Source organism: Rosa chinensis, chromosome 6 (assembly GCF_002994745.2).
Source record: "Rosa chinensis cultivar Old Blush chromosome 6, RchiOBHm-V2, whole genome shotgun sequence".
In the NCBI taxonomy this organism is placed as follows: Eukaryota; Viridiplantae; Streptophyta; class Magnoliopsida; order Rosales; family Rosaceae; genus Rosa; species Rosa chinensis.
In genome coordinates this window covers 65361420-65381395 of record NC_037093.1, presented here as the reverse complement: position 1 = coordinate 65381395, position 19976 = coordinate 65361420, and the positions used below count along the sequence as shown (strand labels likewise).

Genomic DNA, 19976 nt, shown 5'->3' with positions numbered 1-19976 from the left:
ATCCGTGTATACTATACAGAACAAAACAATATTCTCTGTAAGGTATTGCTACTTAATTATAGTTAACTTGTTAATGCTAAGATTGCTGAATTTGTTTTAAAATTTGAAACCTCAGTGTGGAATGAACAAGTTTGGTGAACGTAATATTGTGCCGTTGCATAGACTCTGATTACAGTCATATGCCTCTCAATGTGAAAAGGTTAACAGGGATTCTATAGTAAGTGAATGCGGGGAGTTTTAATTGAAATAAATGGTGTGAGGTCTGTTATAAAGTTGTTGGTCCCTGGTACAGAAGGTAATTTCAAGCATGAACGTGGCAGACTGAGTCATTTTATGCATGAAGAGATACAAATCAAGTCTTAAGACTTCAGGGTAGTGAAGGCCATTGGGCCTAGCCAAATCAAGCTGTGTCCATGCAATTAACATGGTCAACCCGTGAATGGAATATACCAGTTTCTTCTCCCTCTAAGGCATTGAGTGAGTAGTGACCACATTGATCCAGTCCAAAAAATTGTAAATCTTCAGTCCAGCTTCCAACTGTTTCTGCTCTTACACTTTATGGACCACATTTACACCTTCCTCGTGTAAAAATTTCAGACAGCATGTAGGATCTCTGATAACTTCATTTATGTTTCAGAATTAGTATCATCGACTCATCGGACATCTAATGTATGAACTAGCTAGGTATCTGGTATAACAGGGCATTACCCTATGAGCGTGTGTTTTACGCGGCACAAGCTGCTTCATATTTATTACTATAGAGATTAGAAATGCTCAACTGGGATTATGAGTTCCTAAATATGACCTCAATGATAATGTAGAGAAGAAAATAACTTGTAGCTACTTTCTTCAAGAGACATGTACATGTGGAATCGGCAGGGGTTATGTTTGTATTCTTTGTATTGATGCTCCATGACTGTCTCTTTCCCACCCAAAAGTAGGTTTAAAATTCTCATCTGGGGCTGGAATGTTGACAACACTCCCTTAGTCCCTTCTCTTTGCCAAGAAAAGGGTGTCGTAGGGCATGGGAGATTCTGATGGCTTTCAGTTGATAGCAAATTTATTCACTGACCATGTCATATACGAAAATTGTCCACCATGTGTTGGATCACATCAGCTCCATCAGAATGTATACAATAAGTTTTCACCTGACCCACAAAAAGAGTTATTAAAGATTTGAGATCAGTGATTCAGTAAAGTATGCATGCATGGTGAAACAGATTTTAAATGGTGAATTGCGGGAAGGTAACTCAGTCCACCGATGACATTAAAAGAGTTTACTTGTCACATGATGTGCTTCAAGGAAAATTTTCAATTTACCTGAATGGTATTATGTGCAAGGTACTTTTGTCTACTTCCACTAAAACTTACATCAATCCTTTCCCAGCTCACCTTGGTCAAACCTCTGATCATTTCCTCTGTAATCATGCTGAGAAATTAGTGGAAAAAGGCAAAAAAAAACAAAAAACAAAAAAACAAAATCAAGGAGCTAGAACTAATGCATTGACTGATTGACATGAGCTCAAAACTAACTATGCACATTCTAATAATAATATGTGAACTAAAGAGGAAATCTGAAGGGTTGTATTTCAATCCATTAAAAATTGGATTTTTAACAGTTGAAATTCTTCTGCAGCTTTGGCATGTATAAGCTTCAGAAAACAATTAATCACTAGTACTTATTACTAAAGTTACTGGTGAAACAAGATAAAGAACTAGCATACCTTCGAAGTCAATATTCACGTTGTCCTCCAAAGCAACTTCTTCTTGAGTACTAGCGGTGTTTATCATGTCCTCATTTACAATATGCGGATATTTGTTGTCTCTGGATAAATGTTTAAGCTGGTGGAAAATTTCATGGTAAGATTAACTCCAGATATAATCAAAGAATCCAAGTAGCTTCAAAATTACCTTTGGCAGCTCCTTCTTACGACGTATAGAAGACGTACTCCATCCCACGAGGTCTATATGAGTCAAGTGTTCCACATATATAATGGATATAGTAACAAAAGATATGTTAGAGTATCAAATTGAAAATATTGATACACTTCAACTTTTACTTGCATCAGTTTAACAACAGAACTTTTATCTACATTTCAAGACCAGATCTGGATGGCAAAGTCCCGGATTGCAAAACATCTCCTTCAACAAGAAAAGCATATTAATTACAAAAGAAAACATTAAGAAAAAACATAAGAGCTAAATAAATTAAGAGGATACGATCATAATGAACATTTGCATAGGCAACATGACGCCTGAAGGACTTCAATGCAGATCTGCAGAGACAATAAATTTTTTGATGGCAAGTTCTTGAATCATTACCACAGTTTCCGAGCATATGTTACAAAACAAATGCAATTATAATTAGGAATTGAGGACTCACAAGAATTTAAGATCTTCAGAATCATAAAGCATCTGAAGTAAAAGGGGAGGTTTTCCTTTATCCCTATCAGTTAAAAACAGATGTCTTCCAGTTCTACCTAAACACCATGAAGTACTAGCTGCTGCTTTTTCAAGGATTTGAAAGCCACAAAACACTGGAACCTGAATAAAAAACCAACCGATAATCAAAAATAGAATCTAGACATTAGTCTTTCCTCATAAAGGAGATTTGAAGCTTCACAATTCAATTAATTCTGCTATAAACATATACCTAATTCTTCATTCAACCAAAACAAAATCTCTAATTTTACAGATATATCAAGTGGCACCAAAATGTAAGACATTTGATGTATAAATGAAACTTGTGGTATTATAATAGAGAGCGAGTATATATGCAACCATAACCAACTGGAGTGACCTGTTTATGCCCCCATGAACCGAGGTGCGGAGTTGCAGATGTTATAAAATTCACCGGCTCCAGCCCAGCAATTTTGCTTTTCGCTTTCTGTTCGGGCGATGGATCCTCAAATCCATTGCCCCTACATTCTCCATTTTCCAGAGAAAGTTCCCTTGTTGTGTCGCGTTCATAAAGCCTGCCAATGGCATACCTTGCTATAAGGCCACCTAATGAGTGACCAACAAACGAGATCTTCTGAACACTTGGGTGGCGTTTTATTACAGATTTAACCTGAACAAAACAACAACAAAAACTATAAGCTTGAAACTCAAACCAGCACTTTCAATCATATATAAAATTTCACCAACACAACCTGATCAACCCAGCAAACACAAAATAAGAACACCATGATTCCAATTTGAAGGAAAAACAAAAAACAAACGAACCTCTTCTGCTAATCTCTCTCCCATTACATCCACACCATCAAATGTCAACGTTGAACAATTACATTCACTGCCTGCAGTGCAAACTCAACACATGCAACTCAAATTCATTTCATTACTATTTCTTGCCAAAATAAGAAACTTGAAAAAGAATGAAACTTTAAACTCACAATGCACAACAACATCTTCTGGGTATCTCTCCACAAACTGGGTCGCTGCATACCTCCAATCCTCGGCACTGCACCAATCAAAAAGCCTCAAACTTTAAACCATACAACATTGAATCAACAAAACCCGGAATCAAAAGCAACAATATCAACCTGCCTATAAGCCCATTAACCATTATAACAAGGTGGGTCGGGTTCATTCCCCGACCCGCTTCATCCTCCACCTCCATATCCATATCGAAACTCCCGTCAGTCGTTTCCGATTTTAAACTAAAGCACCGAAATTTGGGGAGGTAACGAAACGCACCGTTTTTGGTCTTCTTCTTCTTGGTCCTATTTTTTCTGGCTCTCTGTTTGATTTCATTGGAAGATTTGGAGCCGGCCTCCGACTCCAGCGAAGCCATGGGGGCTACCCGTGCTGGTCAAAATGGTTTTGTTTGTTTGCTTCTTGGGAGCGTCGCTGCGGTTTCGGACCCTTCAGTTTTCACTAGTTCAAAATACTCGAAATTTCATATGTATGGCTATGGGTCAACGCCGGAGATTGCCTTTTCCGTCAATGTTGACTCGTTTTGCTCAGTGTTTTTGTTGATAAAGATAATATGGAAAGCGAGGGTGTATCTGGAATGTTCAGCTAGACATGGAAATTTCTTGCATGTTGTTAATTGTTATACGCAATTCTCTGTTCACCTACGGCTACCCAATCAATTCCACAGTGAGGGAGTTGAGGGCTCTCTACTCGATTGAGATCGCACGGTGCAGAATAATAAGGCAGTTTGAGTTTAGTTATTTTCTGAACACATTTAAATAAGAAGTTCATGCAAGACCAAAATGAGAAATAATTTCCGCTTCAGTTTCTATAATTTTATTTACGGAAAATATCGGTTGGAATATCGATCAATCAATATCGCACGTATAGCTATGGATAATAATCTAGCTTTGTAGATTTTATGTTGAGAATATTTATAAAGTAATTACGAAAATTTGATGCCTTTCTTTTAGCGGATATGGACGACCCAATTTTCCAGAAATAAATGCCATTAAGCCCAATAAGCGCAAGCCCAAAAAAATGGTTTTACTTCGCCTTTTCCATGGTACGAGAGGTGAAAAGCTACGTTGAAAGAGATGAAGAACTGGTGGTGGAGAGCGGAGCAAAAGTTGACAACTATTCTTTATACTCGTCAAAACTACATGGAGATTTTTTTCATGACCCATGAGGATTTAATGGACTCTATTGCTCCTCTACCACTTTGGTGCCAAGAAAAACAATGGGTTTGGGTTTCAGGCTGAACCTCAAGTGTGGTTTTCCAATTCATAATTCTCATTGGCAGACCAATTCTCCTTCCAAGCTTTCTTCAACTTCTGGTCAGTTGATTGCCTCTTTCACCTTATTACACTTTTGCTTTGATATTTTTGTGCAGTTATTTTTTGCAACCTTGAACACTTCATGATATGTTACTTCTGAATTTGGATGTGTAAGATGATCATATAATTCATATCAGAAACAAAGAGTAATCCCAAATGTACTATCTGATTGGTTTTTGTTCTGTCGAGAATCGATACAGTTAGAGGCAGGGAGGGCTCTTTCAGTTCTGCAAGGCTGTCCTTTTTGTCTGTTATTTCTGAGGAATGTGAGACTTCTAATAAAGATTCTTTTAGAGTGTACACGTGTCCATCTGCATCCCCACAACTCTTAGATGATGGTTACTCAGAAGTGGAAGAGAAGGTTTTCCTTTGCACTGATTTGTTGCTAAAAAGTTTCGTTATTTTTGCGTTAAGTTAATCTTATGATAGCTTTTACCTTTCAGATGAACATTAGGGGGATGTCCAACAGTGGCTCACCTAACATGATTGATGATAAAGAGCACAGCTTTATATCCAGTGCAGGGTTAAGAACATCTCATTTTAGCTTGTTACTGCAAAATCTTAATGTTTTGGAGGAGACTTTTGCTGATTCAGATGTGTCAAAGTTGGAAAAGGAGATCCTTTTGCAATTAGGAAGGCTTGGAGCTCTGAAGTTATTTGATATTTGTCTATCGAGAACCCTTAAAACCTCGAGCTTTTTGGATTTATCAGACATACCTACTGAGCCGATTGAAGAGCATAAGATGGAAAGGATGAATATTGTCCGTTCTGGCAAAAGGGAAGAACGAAAATTAAGGAAAAGAACATCAGATGATTCCAAAAAGTTTACTGGTTCCTTGCCTTTAAAATCAATGAAGGAAGGTTTTAAAAAGCCTACTCCTTCATCATTTAGAAGAGCATCGAATTCTAGAAGTCGAAGACTATTGTTGGCTAAAAATGAGGCAGAAATGTCAGTCGGAGTTAAGGTAGTACTGACATTCAAGAATATGGATTTAAAATAACATTCACATGCATGAAAGATGTTTTTACCAGCTATAGTTTTGTATAATTACAGGTGATCGCTGACTTGGAGAGGCTTAAAGCAACATTGGAGAAGGAAACTGGTAAAGTACCGACCTTAAGATGCTGGGCAGAAGCAGCTGGAGTCGATGAAAAGGTGCTGCAACAAAAATTGCATTTCGGTTGGTATTGCCAAGATGAGCTTGTAAGGAGCAGTCGGTCCTTGGTTCTATACCTTGCTCGAAACTATAGAGGACTTGGAGTAGCCTTGGATGATTTGCTGCAGGTTTGATAAGCATATATTCTTGTAGTTGTCCACTGTTCTTGTTTTAATAAAGTACTAGTTCTAAGTCAACCTTGCCTTGAGTATTTTACATGAGATTATGTTTTCATTCAATCTGACTATACCACTTTTTGGTTTTGAAAGAGTCATTGTTTAATTATGGAATGAATTATTTGAACTGGGTTAAAGTCCCACTTGCCATAAAATATGAATGAAAAAGAGGATGAAGAGTTTTACTACTGCCAATTCCGTTCTTTGTTGATCATTAAAACAGATGATATACAACAATATGTTTCAGATGTCAAAACATAATGCAGAAACTTTAAATTATAACCAACTCTGTAGTACTACATGTATTTGTGTGATATTTATGTAATTTTTACTCTTGTTCTGTTAGTCTCTCTCTTTATGGTCTGTATTATTCAGGCTGGAAACCTGGGACTCCTACAAGGTGCAGAAAGATTTGATCCCTCGCAGGGTTACAGATTCTCGACCTATGTCCAATACTGGATAAGAAAATCAATGTCAAGATTGCTGGCACAACATGCCAGAGGGATCAAAATTCCTGTATGTTCCTCTTCTCTTTGAAAGACCTTCTACAGACAATATGCATGTCAGTCAATGCTGTGGTTGATCCTTGACTTGTTTTCATTTTAGAACACACTAAGTAAAGCAATAAATCGGATACAGAAGGCTCGAAAAGCCAATTACAGCAGCCACATGAAATACCCAGATGATGAAGAAATTGCAAAGATTACAGGTCTTTCTTTGGCGAAAATCAGATCGGCCAGCAGGTGTCTGAGAGTTGTGGGTTCAGTAGATCATAAGATATGGGAATGCTCAGCTGGGACGTATATGGTATATTAATCCTGCCAACTCTCTGTGTCTCTCTTGCATATGCATTTATAATTTTATATACATATTTTTCTTTTGCTGGGATTTAATGACCTAATGGGAATAGAACTGAAAAGGCAAAATGGAGATCAGTAGATCATAAGATATGGGAATGCTCAGCTGGGACGTATATGGTATATCAATCCTGCCAACTCTCTGTGTCTCTCTTGCATATGCATTTATAATTTTATATACATATTTTTCTTTTGCTGGGATTTAATGACCTAATGGGAATAGAACTGAAAAAGCAAAATGGAGATCAGTATCATTAGCTTACTTCAGTCATCTTGCATGTTCAGCTATAAAAACTCTCATAGTTAGTTACATGCGACAATTTGGAAGTCAAAACATTGGTGTTCCCTAGTGATGTTTTACGGTGCTAGAGATTATTTAATTTTATTTACTAGAAATCGTGTTTTGCATTTTTGCCCAGGAGTTTACTCCAGATATAGCGGTAGAGAGTCCTGACGAACCTGTCATGCGGCAACACATGAAGAACGATATTCATGATCTGCTGGAAGGCTTGAATTCTAGAGAGAAGCAAGTTTTGGCACTACGATATGGTCTAAACTACTGCAACCCCAAGTCACTTGAGGAGATTGGAAGGCTTTTCCATGTGAGCAAGGAGTGGATACGAAAGATAGAAAAGAATGCTCTGACCAAGCTGAGGGATGAAGAAACCAACAAAAACTTGAGCCATTATTTGAAGCAGTGGTAAGTTTCAGAATAATGTCAACAGAAAGAAAGTTTAAGGTCCTCTATCAGAGCAAGTAGCTAGGCTGGGTGAATAGTCATCAGATATCGATTACTGTCACTACTTTTTGGGAAACATAATAGAATACACAAACTTACCATCACTATTGCAGCTGACAACTCTACCATGGGAATTTTTGTTTCTCCCATTTGAGGATTATAATGCCATATATGTTAGCATTCTTTCAGTTTCCTGGACTGGTGTGGGGAAGTTCATGTGCTGATTGTTCTTGTAGATCCCTTTTCAGTTGACTGTATAGCGTATTTGTCACTGGTAGTCTGGTACATATGATGTTATGAATACCGTTATGTAAAAATCCTTTTTCATTAGCTGAAAGATGAAATGATTGCTTTGCCTTTGTTTTATTTTTATGGTAAGGGCGTAAGGCGATAGTCTATTAAGAGCGAGTATTAGAAGTGATGCCGCATCTTTTTTAAGGCACAATAATGAGTGACATTATATAAGTAACTTCACATATTTTTCAACGCAACAAGTGCAGAAATTTCCGATTTTGAAATCGGCTATTAAAAACATGAACTCAATATCTGAAACTTTCAACATCATATCACTTAAACACCTAAGTAACTTTTCATTTCACTAATACAACAAGTGCATAACGGGTATACCTTAGAATTGACAATTAACGATTATGAACTCAAGGTCCGAAACTTTTTATGTTGTTTTACCTAAGCATAAATGAGTTAGAATATCCTTTATCCTCTTGGGCTCATGCCCAAGAAGACACAAAAAATAGCCCATGAGAGCCTAAGATTGTAGTCATTGTACAATCGATACATCACGATAAACAATAATAAGTCTGAGTTGTGACCCACTACTGTATCGATTTATTCCAACTTAACCACCTACCATACAAGCCATTTACAGTCATCATGTTAAATAACGATAAGTTAACATAATATCAGTACAATAGTGAGCCACATACCATATTTGTCGTTGTTTAACACATCACATGAGTTCAAGGAAAATGCATAAGCCACCACCAGAGACCGAGATTGTTTAGAGCCATAAGGTCCTTGCTTGTAGAATGTTGTACAAAAATGATCACCATCAAAATGAATGGTTGAACTGTAGACACTGTGTATTGTTCTAATTATTGTTATCAAATTATTATTCTAATTTGTTGTATTGTTCTAATTTATTATTATTAATTTTTACTCTATTCTTGTTGTGATTTTAGGTTTTATATTTTTTAATTTTATTTATGAGTGTTTCTATTGGGATCTCCAAATTTACTCACTTGACCTCACTCTATTATGAATTTTTAAATGACATATATAACCTACTATAAAATGACTACTAAGGACAATAATTATACCAAAAAAATATTATTTTTATTTTATATAGACTTTTCAATTCAATAATATTAGATTGTATTCTTTATTATTTTCCTTATCTATTTTCACTTTTCAATTTCACTACATACTCATTAAAGCATTCATATATATTTAATAAGAATTAAAAATAATATTTTTAAGATCATGTGACTTAAAAATGTATGATATATATGTTGAACGCATATTGGTGAGGGAAAACAAAATAAATTATATTATAATTTATGACCTAAATCTAAGTCTGTCCATTATATTTGAAAAAAAAAAACTAATAATTAAAAAAAAAACTAAAAAATATTTAAATAATTAATCATGAGGTACAAAAAGTAGATAAAATAAATAAACATTAAGAAAAAATATTTGTTCATTTTTTTAACAGCTAAAATAGAAAGAAAAAAAAAGTAAAAAAAAAAAAAACCACAAAATAGTTCATGTTATTTTCTTGTTGATTAGAAATTAATTTTTGAAACTCAATACCTTGTGTTTGATTTTTTTTTTATTGGAAAAGAGATTTATACATGTTGTTTGATTAAGGCATGTATATATAGTTAAGATTTATAGAGTAACTAAATCATTGAAATGACTAAGTGTTTTATTTTAAAGATAATAATTTGTTTATGAGTGAGGTTATTTGAGGAACTTTAGTGAGGTTTAGTGAGTAAATTTAGTATTTGAAAATTTGATAGGAGGTGTAAAAAACATAGAGATTAAGTGAGTAAATTTGGAGGTTCTAATAGAAAAACTTTTTATTTATTTATTTGTCAATCACACGGTATCCTCAAAAGCTTCCTAAGCCCAGAGACTAGTCTGTGCTCAATTATGCAACTGAAAATGGAAAATTGGTCCCCTTCACTTCAATAAAAGTTCCTTAAATTTTGTTGTCTCATTATTTAGGGGAATTAGGGCATATATAACTGAAGCAGTCACTCTCCCCTCTGTTTTTTGTACCGACGTACCACCAAATTTACATTAAATAATGATTTATTAATTAGAGTTTTTTTTAATAAAAGGAAACAAATAGTTAGTCCTAACTCCCCTCCCACATAACTTACTAACTTGAGCGGGTTAAAGCTTCCCATCTGAGCTGCTTTCACTAAATTCATACACGTGTCCCACCTTTAACCTTTTGCACTAACCATCAAACCCATTTTGTTAAGAAAACGTTTCCATCACCCAGCTCTCCCCAACGGGAGAGTCACAGACCAATAGTCTTCCACCCTTCCATTGACAATGAAAGTCAAACTTCGGATAAGCAGCCTCCGTCGGTGCCTTGCTGGCACCACCTCTTCCCTTGGGTCACGCAAACAACCTCCTCCGCGGGTGACGCAACAGTTTAACCTCCACTTACGACTTTATTGCCTCGGACACGCGCCGCGTCCTGATGCAAAGTCCGTTATTTTCCTTGTACGGCGTCGTTTTTCACGTTTGGTTCATTATCCGTTCTCCGTTATCCAAGAGAGTGTAGTACACGTTCCATTACAGCAGCGTGAGATCCATCTTAATATATGATCCTGCACGCTCAACCCCACGATATACCAAACCGCCTCCACCAATACCACTCGACCATTCACAGAGGAGAACCAGTAACCGCCTTACACAACCACAAGCTCACATGCACCACGACCGCAGAGGATCACCCCCATTATCTTCCCCAAAAATCAATGAACTCCCCTCTTTCTTTTCTCTCTCCTCCATTTCTTCTTGCAGAGCGATTTCTAGGGTTCTTCCTCCTCAGTTGGAATTTCAATTTCAAGTCCAGGTCTTCGGAAATCCAATTGAGCTCAGAATCCAATTCCAAAAGCTTCAAATCAAATGAGTAATGACTCTCGCCAACAGTGAATGGCTCGCTTTCACCCTCCCACTCTTCATTTCGCATTCTGCTTCATCCTTATAGCTCTAACTACAAACCCTAGCCTCCTCCTTGCATCCGAAGACGACGACGAGTTTTCTGATTCCAATCTCTTCCACCAGGATTATTCGCCACCGGCTCCGCCGCCGCCGCCGCCGCACCCGCCGTCGGTGTCCTGCACCGATGACCTCGGCGGCGTCGGCTCGCTGGACACCACGTGTCAGATAGTCTCTGATTTGAACCTCACCGGAGACGTGTATATAGCAGGGAAAGGAAATTTTTATATCCTACCCGGTGTGAGATTCTATTGCGATACTCCTGGTTGCTCCATAATCGTTAACGTTACTGGTAATTTTAGCTTAGGTAACTCGTCGTCGGTTTTCGCCGGAGCTTTTGAGGTCGTGGCGCACAATGCCAGCTTTCTCAACGGCTCAGTGGTGAACACGACGGCTCTGGCGGGGATACCGCCGCCGCAGACGAGCGGGACCCCGCAGGGGATAGACGGTGCGGGCGGCGGCCATGGAGGGCGCGGCGCGTGTTGTTTGGTGGACCATTCGAAGCTTCCGGAAGACGTGTGGGGCGGCGACGCCTATTCGTGGTCGTCGCTGCAGAGGCCGTGTAGTTTTGGGAGCAGAGGCGGTTCGACGAGTAAGGAAGTGGATTATGGAGGCTTAGGGGGAGGGATAGTGAAGCTGGTGATTACGAATTTTCTGGAGGTGAATGGTAGTGTTTTGGCTGAGGGAGGTGATGGAGGTGCCAAAGGTGGAGGTGGTTCTGGTGGCAGCATCTACATTAAGGCTCAGAGAATGTAAGTTTCCTGAATCATTCCTTCTCATATGTTTTCTCTTTTACCTTTCGGCACCGAAAGAGAAACACTCTTTGTTTGAAAGATTTTCTAGCTCAAAGAACTATAGTACAAAAACGAATGAGGAGAATGTAGCTGCAAGGTTTCTAGTTTCTTGTACTTCTTGCTTTACTGGATTCATGATGTCTTTCTAGTTGTGCATTAAGACATGGTTACAGCATAAGCATTATTCAGTTGAACATTTCCCACACTGTTACATTTCATTGTTGTGATGCCCCACGTTAGTGGGAGTGTTAGCTGATTGTAGTTTCCATCTGTTGAAGTTGTATCACTGCAAAATTTGTCGTCTGCCTTTTTATGGTACTGGTAGTGAATGCCTTTTAACAGATGTATGCTATTATGAAGTGCAGGACTGGTAGTGGCAGGATAAGTGCTTGTGGTGGTAATGGTTATGCTGGTGGCGGTGGTGGAAGAGTGTCAATTGATGTTTTTAGCAGGCATGATGACCCTTCAGTATTTGTGCATGGTGAGACATCTTTTATTTGACTGACATTGCTAGATCTGTTTCTGTTTCTCGTAGTAATCACATTTCAGGACCTCTTTTTTCGACATTCTATGTAATTGTATGAGTCAGGAGGGGTTTATAATTGAAGATCTTGGTGTACTCTGTCCAATAGGTGCATTTTAGTCGGACCACCATGTTCACAATAATTGCTCTGATTAAATAGGATTCTTGAGATCTGTCTTTCCCTTTTTAAAGTCCTGGTTATTTGGTGGTTGAAGCTGTTCTATATAACACAAGACAGTCCTCTTGTTCACTAGTTAGACTTCTTAAATGAATAACTTTAAATGCTTAATGGTTTATTGAACTTGTTTTGTCTAATTCCTAGAAAGTGTATTCTACTTGAGAACTCAACACGGGTTCTTTCCTTAAATTTCTGGTTCAAAGTTTAAAGAAATATGGATTTTTATATTAACATGAATTATGCAGCTAGCCTCCTCGGAGAAGAAGTTTTTTTTTGTTGGTAGTGATTAATTATTGTTGTGAAATGATTGGAGTATCATTTTATAAGTGTGCAATAGTTTGACCTTAATTATCTCATATGCAGGAGGAAGTAGCAATGCATGTCCAGAAAATGCAGGCGGTGCTGGTACTTTATATGATGCAGTTCCTCGAAGCCTTATTATTAGCAATCATAACAAGTCAACAGATACAGAAACACTTCTTTTGGAGTTTCCTTATCAGCCTCTTATGACAAATGTATATGTTCGAAATAAAGCTAGGGCTACTGTCCCTCTGCTTTGGAGTCGAGTCCAGGTTTGTAAAGCTCCAAATTTACACTTCGGATGTTGTTTTTTCCTATCCTTTACATTTTCATATTTTTGACTGGCTTAGTTGTACACTTTCTTGTTAAGGATAATAGATGTTGATTACAGAAATTTGAAAGTGGTTTCAATCCCCGTTATTGTGTCTTTAGATGTGGCACAAAAGATGCGATGACACACCACAGATAACAGAAATGCTATAGTGTTTTATTTTTTATTTTTTTATTTAATTTAAATTTGTAATTACAAGATACATCATGTTACATATGAGGTTTTAGGTTCAGTCAACCATTCTTCATGCAATGTACAGGTGCAAGGACAGATAAGTCTTCTCTGTGACAGTGTGCTTAGCTTTGGACTTCAACATTATGCTTCATCAGAATTTGAGTTATTGGCTGAAGAATTGCTAATGAGCGATTCTGTAATAAAGGTGAGTGGTAACTTTGTGGATTTTCCTTGTTTGCAGTTCCTTTCTTTAGTCTATATGCAATCGCATTGAATATATAACTTTTTCATTCGCTTCACCTATTTAATTATTTAATTCCTTGTCATGTGGATACCTCCTATATATGTGGTAGTTTAACAGACAGATTGCGCCACTGAGAGAGCTTGATTTTTGCTAAATTTTTGGTGCGTGGACTTTATATGACTCTACTTTTAAGCTGATGATAAACTGGCCTTTCATTTATTATTACTCCAGGTGTATGGAGCCTTGCGCATGTCCGTAAAAATGTTCTTGATGTGGAATTCCAAGATGCTTATAGATGGTGGTGGAGAAGAAGCTGTTGACACATCCTTACTTGAGGCTAGTAACTTGGTTGTTCTCAGGGTAAATTGCCTACTATCTATGTGCATTTCGTGGAGTTTGTTGCTCATGATACATTCGTGTTTGACAACTAATCTTTTTAATAGGAGTCATCTGTGATACACTCTAATGCAAATTTGGGAGTTCATGGACAAGGGTTACTGAACCTATCAGGACCAGGAGATTGGATTCAAGCACAACGTCTGGTGCTATCACTATTCTACAGTATTCATGTAAGTGCTTGTTTAGTCAAATTGTCATTTTTTTTTCCTTTGTACATGATTTTTTATAATTCCTTTTCCTTTATGAAGGTTGGGCCTGGATCTGTTTTGCGTGGCCCCTTAGAGAACGCAACATCTGATTCTGTGTAAGTTTTACCAGGGTTGTATTGTTTCTAGTCTGGTTGAATCTTCCCTCCAACTGTAGAGCTTTGTATCGTCTGCTGGCTGAAATACTAATTCTTTCTATTGTCATGTTCCATAGAACACCAAAGCTCTACTGTGAAAATGAAGATTGCCCGGTTGAGCTACTTCATCCACCTGAAGATTGCAATGTGAACTCCTCATTGTCCTTTACACTTCAGGTCTGAATAAGTTGAGTACCAAGTCATGAGGCTTTGTATTAACTGGTGCAGACAAGTTTACAGTGTGGCTTTGCTTTTTCAGATATGCCGGGTTGAGGATATCAATATTGCAGGCCTGATAAAAGGATCCATTGTTCATTTTCACAGGGCAAGGACCATTGCTGTCCACTCTACTGGAATGATAAGTGCATCAGGAATGGGTAAGCTTTCAGGAATCCACTCCTCCCCCAAAACACTTGCGGCAGAGTATATTTTTCTGGTGGATGACATACTTGTCTTCATGCAGGCTGCACCGGTGGTGTAGGGAGTGGCACCGTTCTGAGCAATGGAATTGGCAGTGGTGGTGGGCATGGTGGTAAAGGTGGGGCTGCATGTATTAATGGTAGTTGTGTTGAGGGTGGAATCACATATGGGAATGAAAAGTTGCCTTGTGAACTTGGTAGTGGAAGTGGATATGACAGTTCAGCTGGTTCAACTGCTGGTGGTGGTATTATTGGTAAGCTTATGTTTTGAGTTGATAGGCTAGGTGGTTTTCATGATACAAGAAATTTGAATCTAGCCACATCCTAGTGCTTTACTGGTAGTTTTCCTTCTCAGCATATGCCCAGGGCTAAAGTGAAGCTAATATCTGCCAATTTCTCTAAGCTTGAATTTGATCATGGTTTAGTTGGTTGCTTATGTTATGACTTGTTCATACTTATTTGAGTTCACTGTTACCATTTTCCAGTTCTTTTTCCCTTAGTAAGATATTGTATTTTCTCAAGCAGTAATGGGTTCTTTAGAACATCCATTGTCAAGTATGTCTGTTGAAGGCTTGGTGACAGCTGATGGTGAAGATTCTGAAAGTGGACGTCCTGGGGGTGGTTCTGGTGGAACTATACTTCTCTTCTTGCGTACAATAGATCTTGCTAAATCTGCCAATCTCTCGAGTGCTGGGGGATATGGGAGTTCCAATGGGGCAGGTGGTGGTGGTGGTGGAAGAATTCATTTTCATTGGTCAGACATTCCCACTGGAGATGTTTATCAGCCCATTGCAAATGTGGAGGGAAACATTCATGCAGGGTTTGTAGTCGAAGCATATTTTGTTATATATCACCATGATTAGGACACTTCTAAATTCCAATCCACCTTGTTTTCTGTTTCACTATTGCAGGGGAGGGACAGGCAGAGACCAGGATGGTGCTGGAGAACATGGGACAGTGACGGGAAAAGCATGCCCAAAAGGGCTATATGGGACCTTTTGTGAGGTAGCTTACATTGTTTTTTGACACAGTTGAAATCTATCTTTTGTGCTGTTTCATTTGTTAAACCACTTTGCTTCTGTTTATATTGCCAAAACTGTGGTTTTAGTAAATTTGAATTTCTTTTAGTAAACCCTTTAGCACGTCCGATTGCTGCGACACTTATCATGTTACCTCTTAACCACTTGGGGATCTCTCTCTCTCTCTCTCTGTAGATCAGTTGACAATTCAAACACGTATTGCTAAAATTCTTATTTTGTTATTTAGGAATGTCCAGCTGGCACTTATAAGGATGTCATTGGGTCTGATGGGGCACTTTGTCATGATTGTCCTGCTAAAGACCTTCCTCAACGTGCTATTTATATTTCTGTTCGAGGTACTTCCATGTAAATAGGGTAGCCAGAAGGCTTTTGGGTTCCCATGGAATCACATTCTTTTGCATCTTGTTTCCAGCTCCATATTGTGTTTCTTGTTGTGAAAATCATGTTATAAGTATTTTCTCTTCTTGTAATTAATCTAGCAAACACATTGTTCTCTTATCAGGTGGTGTTGCCGAGACGCCTTGTCCTTACAAATGCATTTCAGACAGATATCACATGCCAAACTGTTATACAGCTCTTGAAGAGTTGATCTACACATTTGGTGGGCCTTGGCTATTTGGTCTTCTTCTGATTGGTCTCCTCATCCTGTTAGCTTTGGTGCTAAGTGTCGCGCGTATGAAATTTGTTGGGGTTGATGAATTACCAGGCCCAGCTCCCACTCAACATGGCTCACAAATAGACCACTCTTTTCCATTTCTTGAATCATTGAACGAGGTTTCATTCTTGCATTATAAAACCTGTCCTCATACTAATTTTTGCCTGAAAAATAAGGGTTTGGCACTTAATTTGCCCCCACTTTAGAGATTGCTAAGCTGGTATTTGTATTATAGGTTTTGGAAACAAACAGAGCTGAGGAGTCCCATAGCCATGTGCACAGAATGTATTTTATGGGTCCGAATACATTCAGCGAACCTTGGCATCTGCCTCACACTCCTCCAGAACAAATAAAAGAGATTGTGTGAGTTACTTGTATTTACTTATTTCTTTATATTTCAGTATGCCGGTATTTAAGAAACTTTGGAGGTTATGGTTGCTTTCTATCCGTTTATAATCAATTTTAGATTCCAATATAGTATTCCCTCCTAATTTTTCTGATCTGGCAGATACGAGGGTCCTTTCAATACATTTGTTGATGAGATTAATGCCATAGCCAATTATCAGTGGTGGGAGGGAGCAATGTACATCATTCTTGCTGTTCTTGCATACCCCCTTGCATGCTCATGGCAACAGTGGCGCCGAAGATTGAAATTGCAACGCCTGCGTGAATTTGTTCGATCGGAATACGATCATGCCTGCTTACGGTCTTGTCGTTCACGTGCTCTTTATGAAGGAATTAAGGTTAGAATGGCAAATTTCTAGTTTCAATTTGCCCTGGTTTATAACACGATGTTGATTACAGTGAATATTTTGATGTGATTAATTCCATATATATAAGGATGCTTGAAACTAATTTGATGTGATTAATTCAACCAGAATGTGTAGGGGAAATTGATCTATATGCTCTCAGTAAGATTAGTTTTCATTGCTTCCTTCATGAGCTGTTATGTTGTTAATATCTGTTCTTTTCCCTTTCTTTGGAACTTTTTTTTTCCCCTTTGTATGCTTTGAAACTCTTTCATGGATTGTTTATATGTATCGCATTGTTGATTATTTATATAATCAATAGTAAGCCTTGTAATGTTTTAGTTGTATTGCTGTTAGGTAGCTGCCACTTCTGATTTAATGCTAGCTTATGTGGACTTCTTCCTTGGTGGAGATGAAAAGAGAACTGATCTTCCTCCTCGTTTACATCAAAGATTTCCTATGTCATTACCTTTTGGGGGTGATGGAAGTTATATGGCTCCTTTCTGTCTTCACAGTGATAATATTGTCACAAGTCTCATGAGTCAGGTTTGTTGAATGATGATGACAAATTCAAAAGCCAGTTGGCTGAACTTTTTTTTGTTCTTCCCAAGTGATAACTCCTGTACAGTTTATTTAACTGTAAAGATTTGTTTTGCAGTCGATCCCACCGACCACATGGTACCGTATGGTGGCTGGTTTGAATGCACAATTACGCTTAGTTTGCCGTGGAAGGCTAAGAGTTACACTCCTTCCTGTCCTTAGGTGGCTTGAAAGCCATGCCAATCCGGCTTTGAGGAATTATGGTGTACGTGTTGATCTTGCATGGTTTCAGGCTACAGCTTTTGGTTATCGCCATTATGGACTAGTGGTGTATGCTCTTGAAGAAGACCACATTGATGGAGCAATTGGAACTGAAGAATCACGGTAATGGCTTGTAATGTTTGTGTTTGGAAATAATTGTGTACTATTTTTGTCTTATTTTGACCTCTGCTTATTCTGTCCTTGTGTTAGATTAGTGTCAGAACTGGTTCTGCATAATGAAAATCTGTCCATGAGTTTATAACTAAAAACACATGCATATATATATATATATATATATATATTTTGCTAGAGTTGTGTTTTATGGTCGATACCCTTTCCTTGCAAATTGGCATGCTTTGACTAATGTAATAAAGATAACCTCAACATAACGTGCAAATGCATGAACTGAGATCAGTGGTTAGACAATACAAGAAACAATGGCAGTCATAACATCAAATAAAGAAGTCTGTAGATGTGTGGTAAGACACTAAAATTGAATAGATATATACATAAGTTTGCATAAAGCATATATGTCGTGGTTCACTTGGATGATAGCTGAGTTTGACTTTTGCTCTTTGATTTTCAGTGCAAATAGCATTTACAATGAAAATTCTTCTGGTCATTTGATAGAAGAACCACTCATAAGCCAGTCTCACAGAAGCAATGTGAGGCGAAGGAGAGCATATGGAGGGATTGTAGATGCCAACAATGTACAAATGCTTATGGAACCGAGAGATATATTTTATCCTGTCTCTCTTATGCTTCATAATACTAAACCCGTTGGACACCAGGTATCTCTCATCCTTGGACTATATATATATATATATATATATATATATATATATATATATTATATATATATATATATATATATGTATTTAATAGTAATTTCTGTGCTCAGATTTTACATCTCTCATTCTGACATGTTTCTTTTGTGAACTGCAGGATCTTGTTGGTTTAGTCATCTCAATGCTTCTTTTAGGAGATTTTAGTTTAGTTTTGCTCACATTACTCCAACTGTATTCGTTTACATTAGTGGATGTCTTTCTGGTTCTGTTTATTTTACCGCTCGGCATTCTTCTCCCATTTCCTGCTGGTATTAATGCTCTGTTCAGTCATGGACCCAGACGTTCTGCCGGGCTTGCACGTATACATGCTCTGTGGAATCTTACATCCTTAATTAATGTTGTAAGTTGCTGTTTTCTAACTTGTGTTTTGTAGGTCTGTCTTCTGAGTTGAATAACAAATAAATAAGGAACTACTTGCTCTTTTAGTTATTGGATGGCTTATAAAAGGAACAAATATTTGGTGCAGTTTTCTTAACTTCAAAAGTGTTTTTTTTTTTTGGCCCTTGCAAATTATGTGCTGACCGGAAACTGGCAAATTATTACGTATTCTTGGAATGATTGAATATGGTATATTGATCTGGCATTATCTGTTCTCAGGTGGTTGCTTTCGTTTGTGGATATGTTCACTTTAACAGTCAAGCATCGAGTAAAAAACATCCATTTCAACCCTGGAATATAAGCATGTAAGAAGATTCTGTTGCTGAAAGCGCTTCCTTAGTTCAAATATATGTTATATCATCGACATTGTATTCAACTAATGGGTTGTTTGCCTTTATTATCTGTGGTTGTGGTGCAGGGATGACAGTGAATGGTGGATTTTTCCTGCTGGTCTGGTTCTTTGTAAAATTTTTCAATCACAGCTAATCAATTGGCATGTAGCAAACCTGGAGATTCAAGACCGTTCCTTGTACAGCAATGATTTTGAGCTGTTCTGGCAATCCTGATAATTTTTAACAGGAGAATGCTCTTCCACATTAACATGGTTTTTGGCCCTTTTGTAATACATTTCCTCTGTACGCTATTTTGACAGTAGGAGTGAGTGACATAGGCAGGTAGCAAAAGAAAAATGTTGAATATGAATTGAAAAGAAATAGAAGAGAGAAAGATAGGCATTGATGTTAATGTAACAACTTTTGAACAATGTGATGCAGTTTTCTGTATATAGTAATTGGGGCATATACCCACTCTTTTAGTGGATTCTAGTATCGGCATTGTCAATTCTTTTGCACTACTCGTCCTT

At 37.8% G+C, this 19976-nt stretch overlaps 3 protein-coding genes across 5 annotated transcripts; 2 read left to right on the top strand and 1 right to left on the bottom strand.

Annotated features, from left to right (window-relative positions):
* Positions 1-603: 603 nt before the first annotated feature.
* LOC112173127 (putative lipase ROG1) lies at positions 604-4118 on the bottom strand. Of its 3 annotated transcripts, XM_040509400.1 has the most exons (11): positions 3543-4106; positions 3393-3460; positions 3226-3308; positions 2801-3070; positions 2384-2544; positions 2221-2276; positions 1912-1964; positions 1725-1842; positions 1321-1418; positions 1073-1148; positions 604-998 (listed from the first exon to the last, which is right to left on the bottom strand). In XM_040509400.1, the coding sequence occupies exons 1-10, from the start codon at positions 3791-3793 to the stop codon at positions 1077-1079; spliced, it is 1230 nt and encodes a 409-aa protein (XP_040365334.1). In that variant the 5' UTR covers positions 3794-4106; the 3' UTR covers positions 604-998; positions 1073-1076. The 3 variants fall into 3 exon arrangements, with proteins under 3 accessions (XP_040365334.1, XP_024166454.1, XP_024166455.1); XM_024310686.2 differs by having other exon boundaries at positions 604-1148; positions 3226-3296; positions 3543-4084; XM_024310687.2 differs by lacking the exons at positions 604-998; positions 1073-1148 and having other exon boundaries at positions 1321-1429; positions 3543-4118.
* A 388-nt stretch (positions 4119-4506) lies between these two features.
* Positions 4507-8046, top strand: LOC112174177 (RNA polymerase sigma factor sigC). Its single transcript, XM_024311908.2, has 7 exons — positions 4507-4751; positions 4952-5112; positions 5195-5716; positions 5806-6036; positions 6460-6600; positions 6691-6891; positions 7361-8046. Exons 1-7 carry the CDS (start codon positions 4655-4657, stop codon positions 7643-7645), a joined length of 1638 nt encoding a protein of 545 aa, XP_024167676.1. The 5' UTR covers positions 4507-4654; the 3' UTR covers positions 7646-8046.
* A 2607-nt stretch (positions 8047-10653) lies between these two features.
* On the top strand, positions 10654-19941 carry LOC112169756. Its single transcript, XM_024306809.2, has 22 exons — positions 10654-11690; positions 12098-12213; positions 12797-13005; positions 13324-13443; positions 13714-13842; positions 13926-14051; positions 14130-14185; positions 14302-14401; positions 14484-14601; positions 14688-14897; positions 15169-15463; positions 15555-15648; positions 15910-16018; positions 16186-16457; positions 16574-16701; positions 16847-17081; positions 17445-17633; positions 17746-18011; positions 18475-18679; positions 18834-19076; positions 19334-19419; positions 19533-19941. Exons 1-22 carry the CDS (start codon positions 10873-10875, stop codon positions 19678-19680), a joined length of 4272 nt encoding a protein of 1423 aa, XP_024162577.1. The 5' UTR covers positions 10654-10872; the 3' UTR covers positions 19681-19941.
* The last annotated feature ends 35 nt before the right edge of the window (positions 19942-19976 follow it).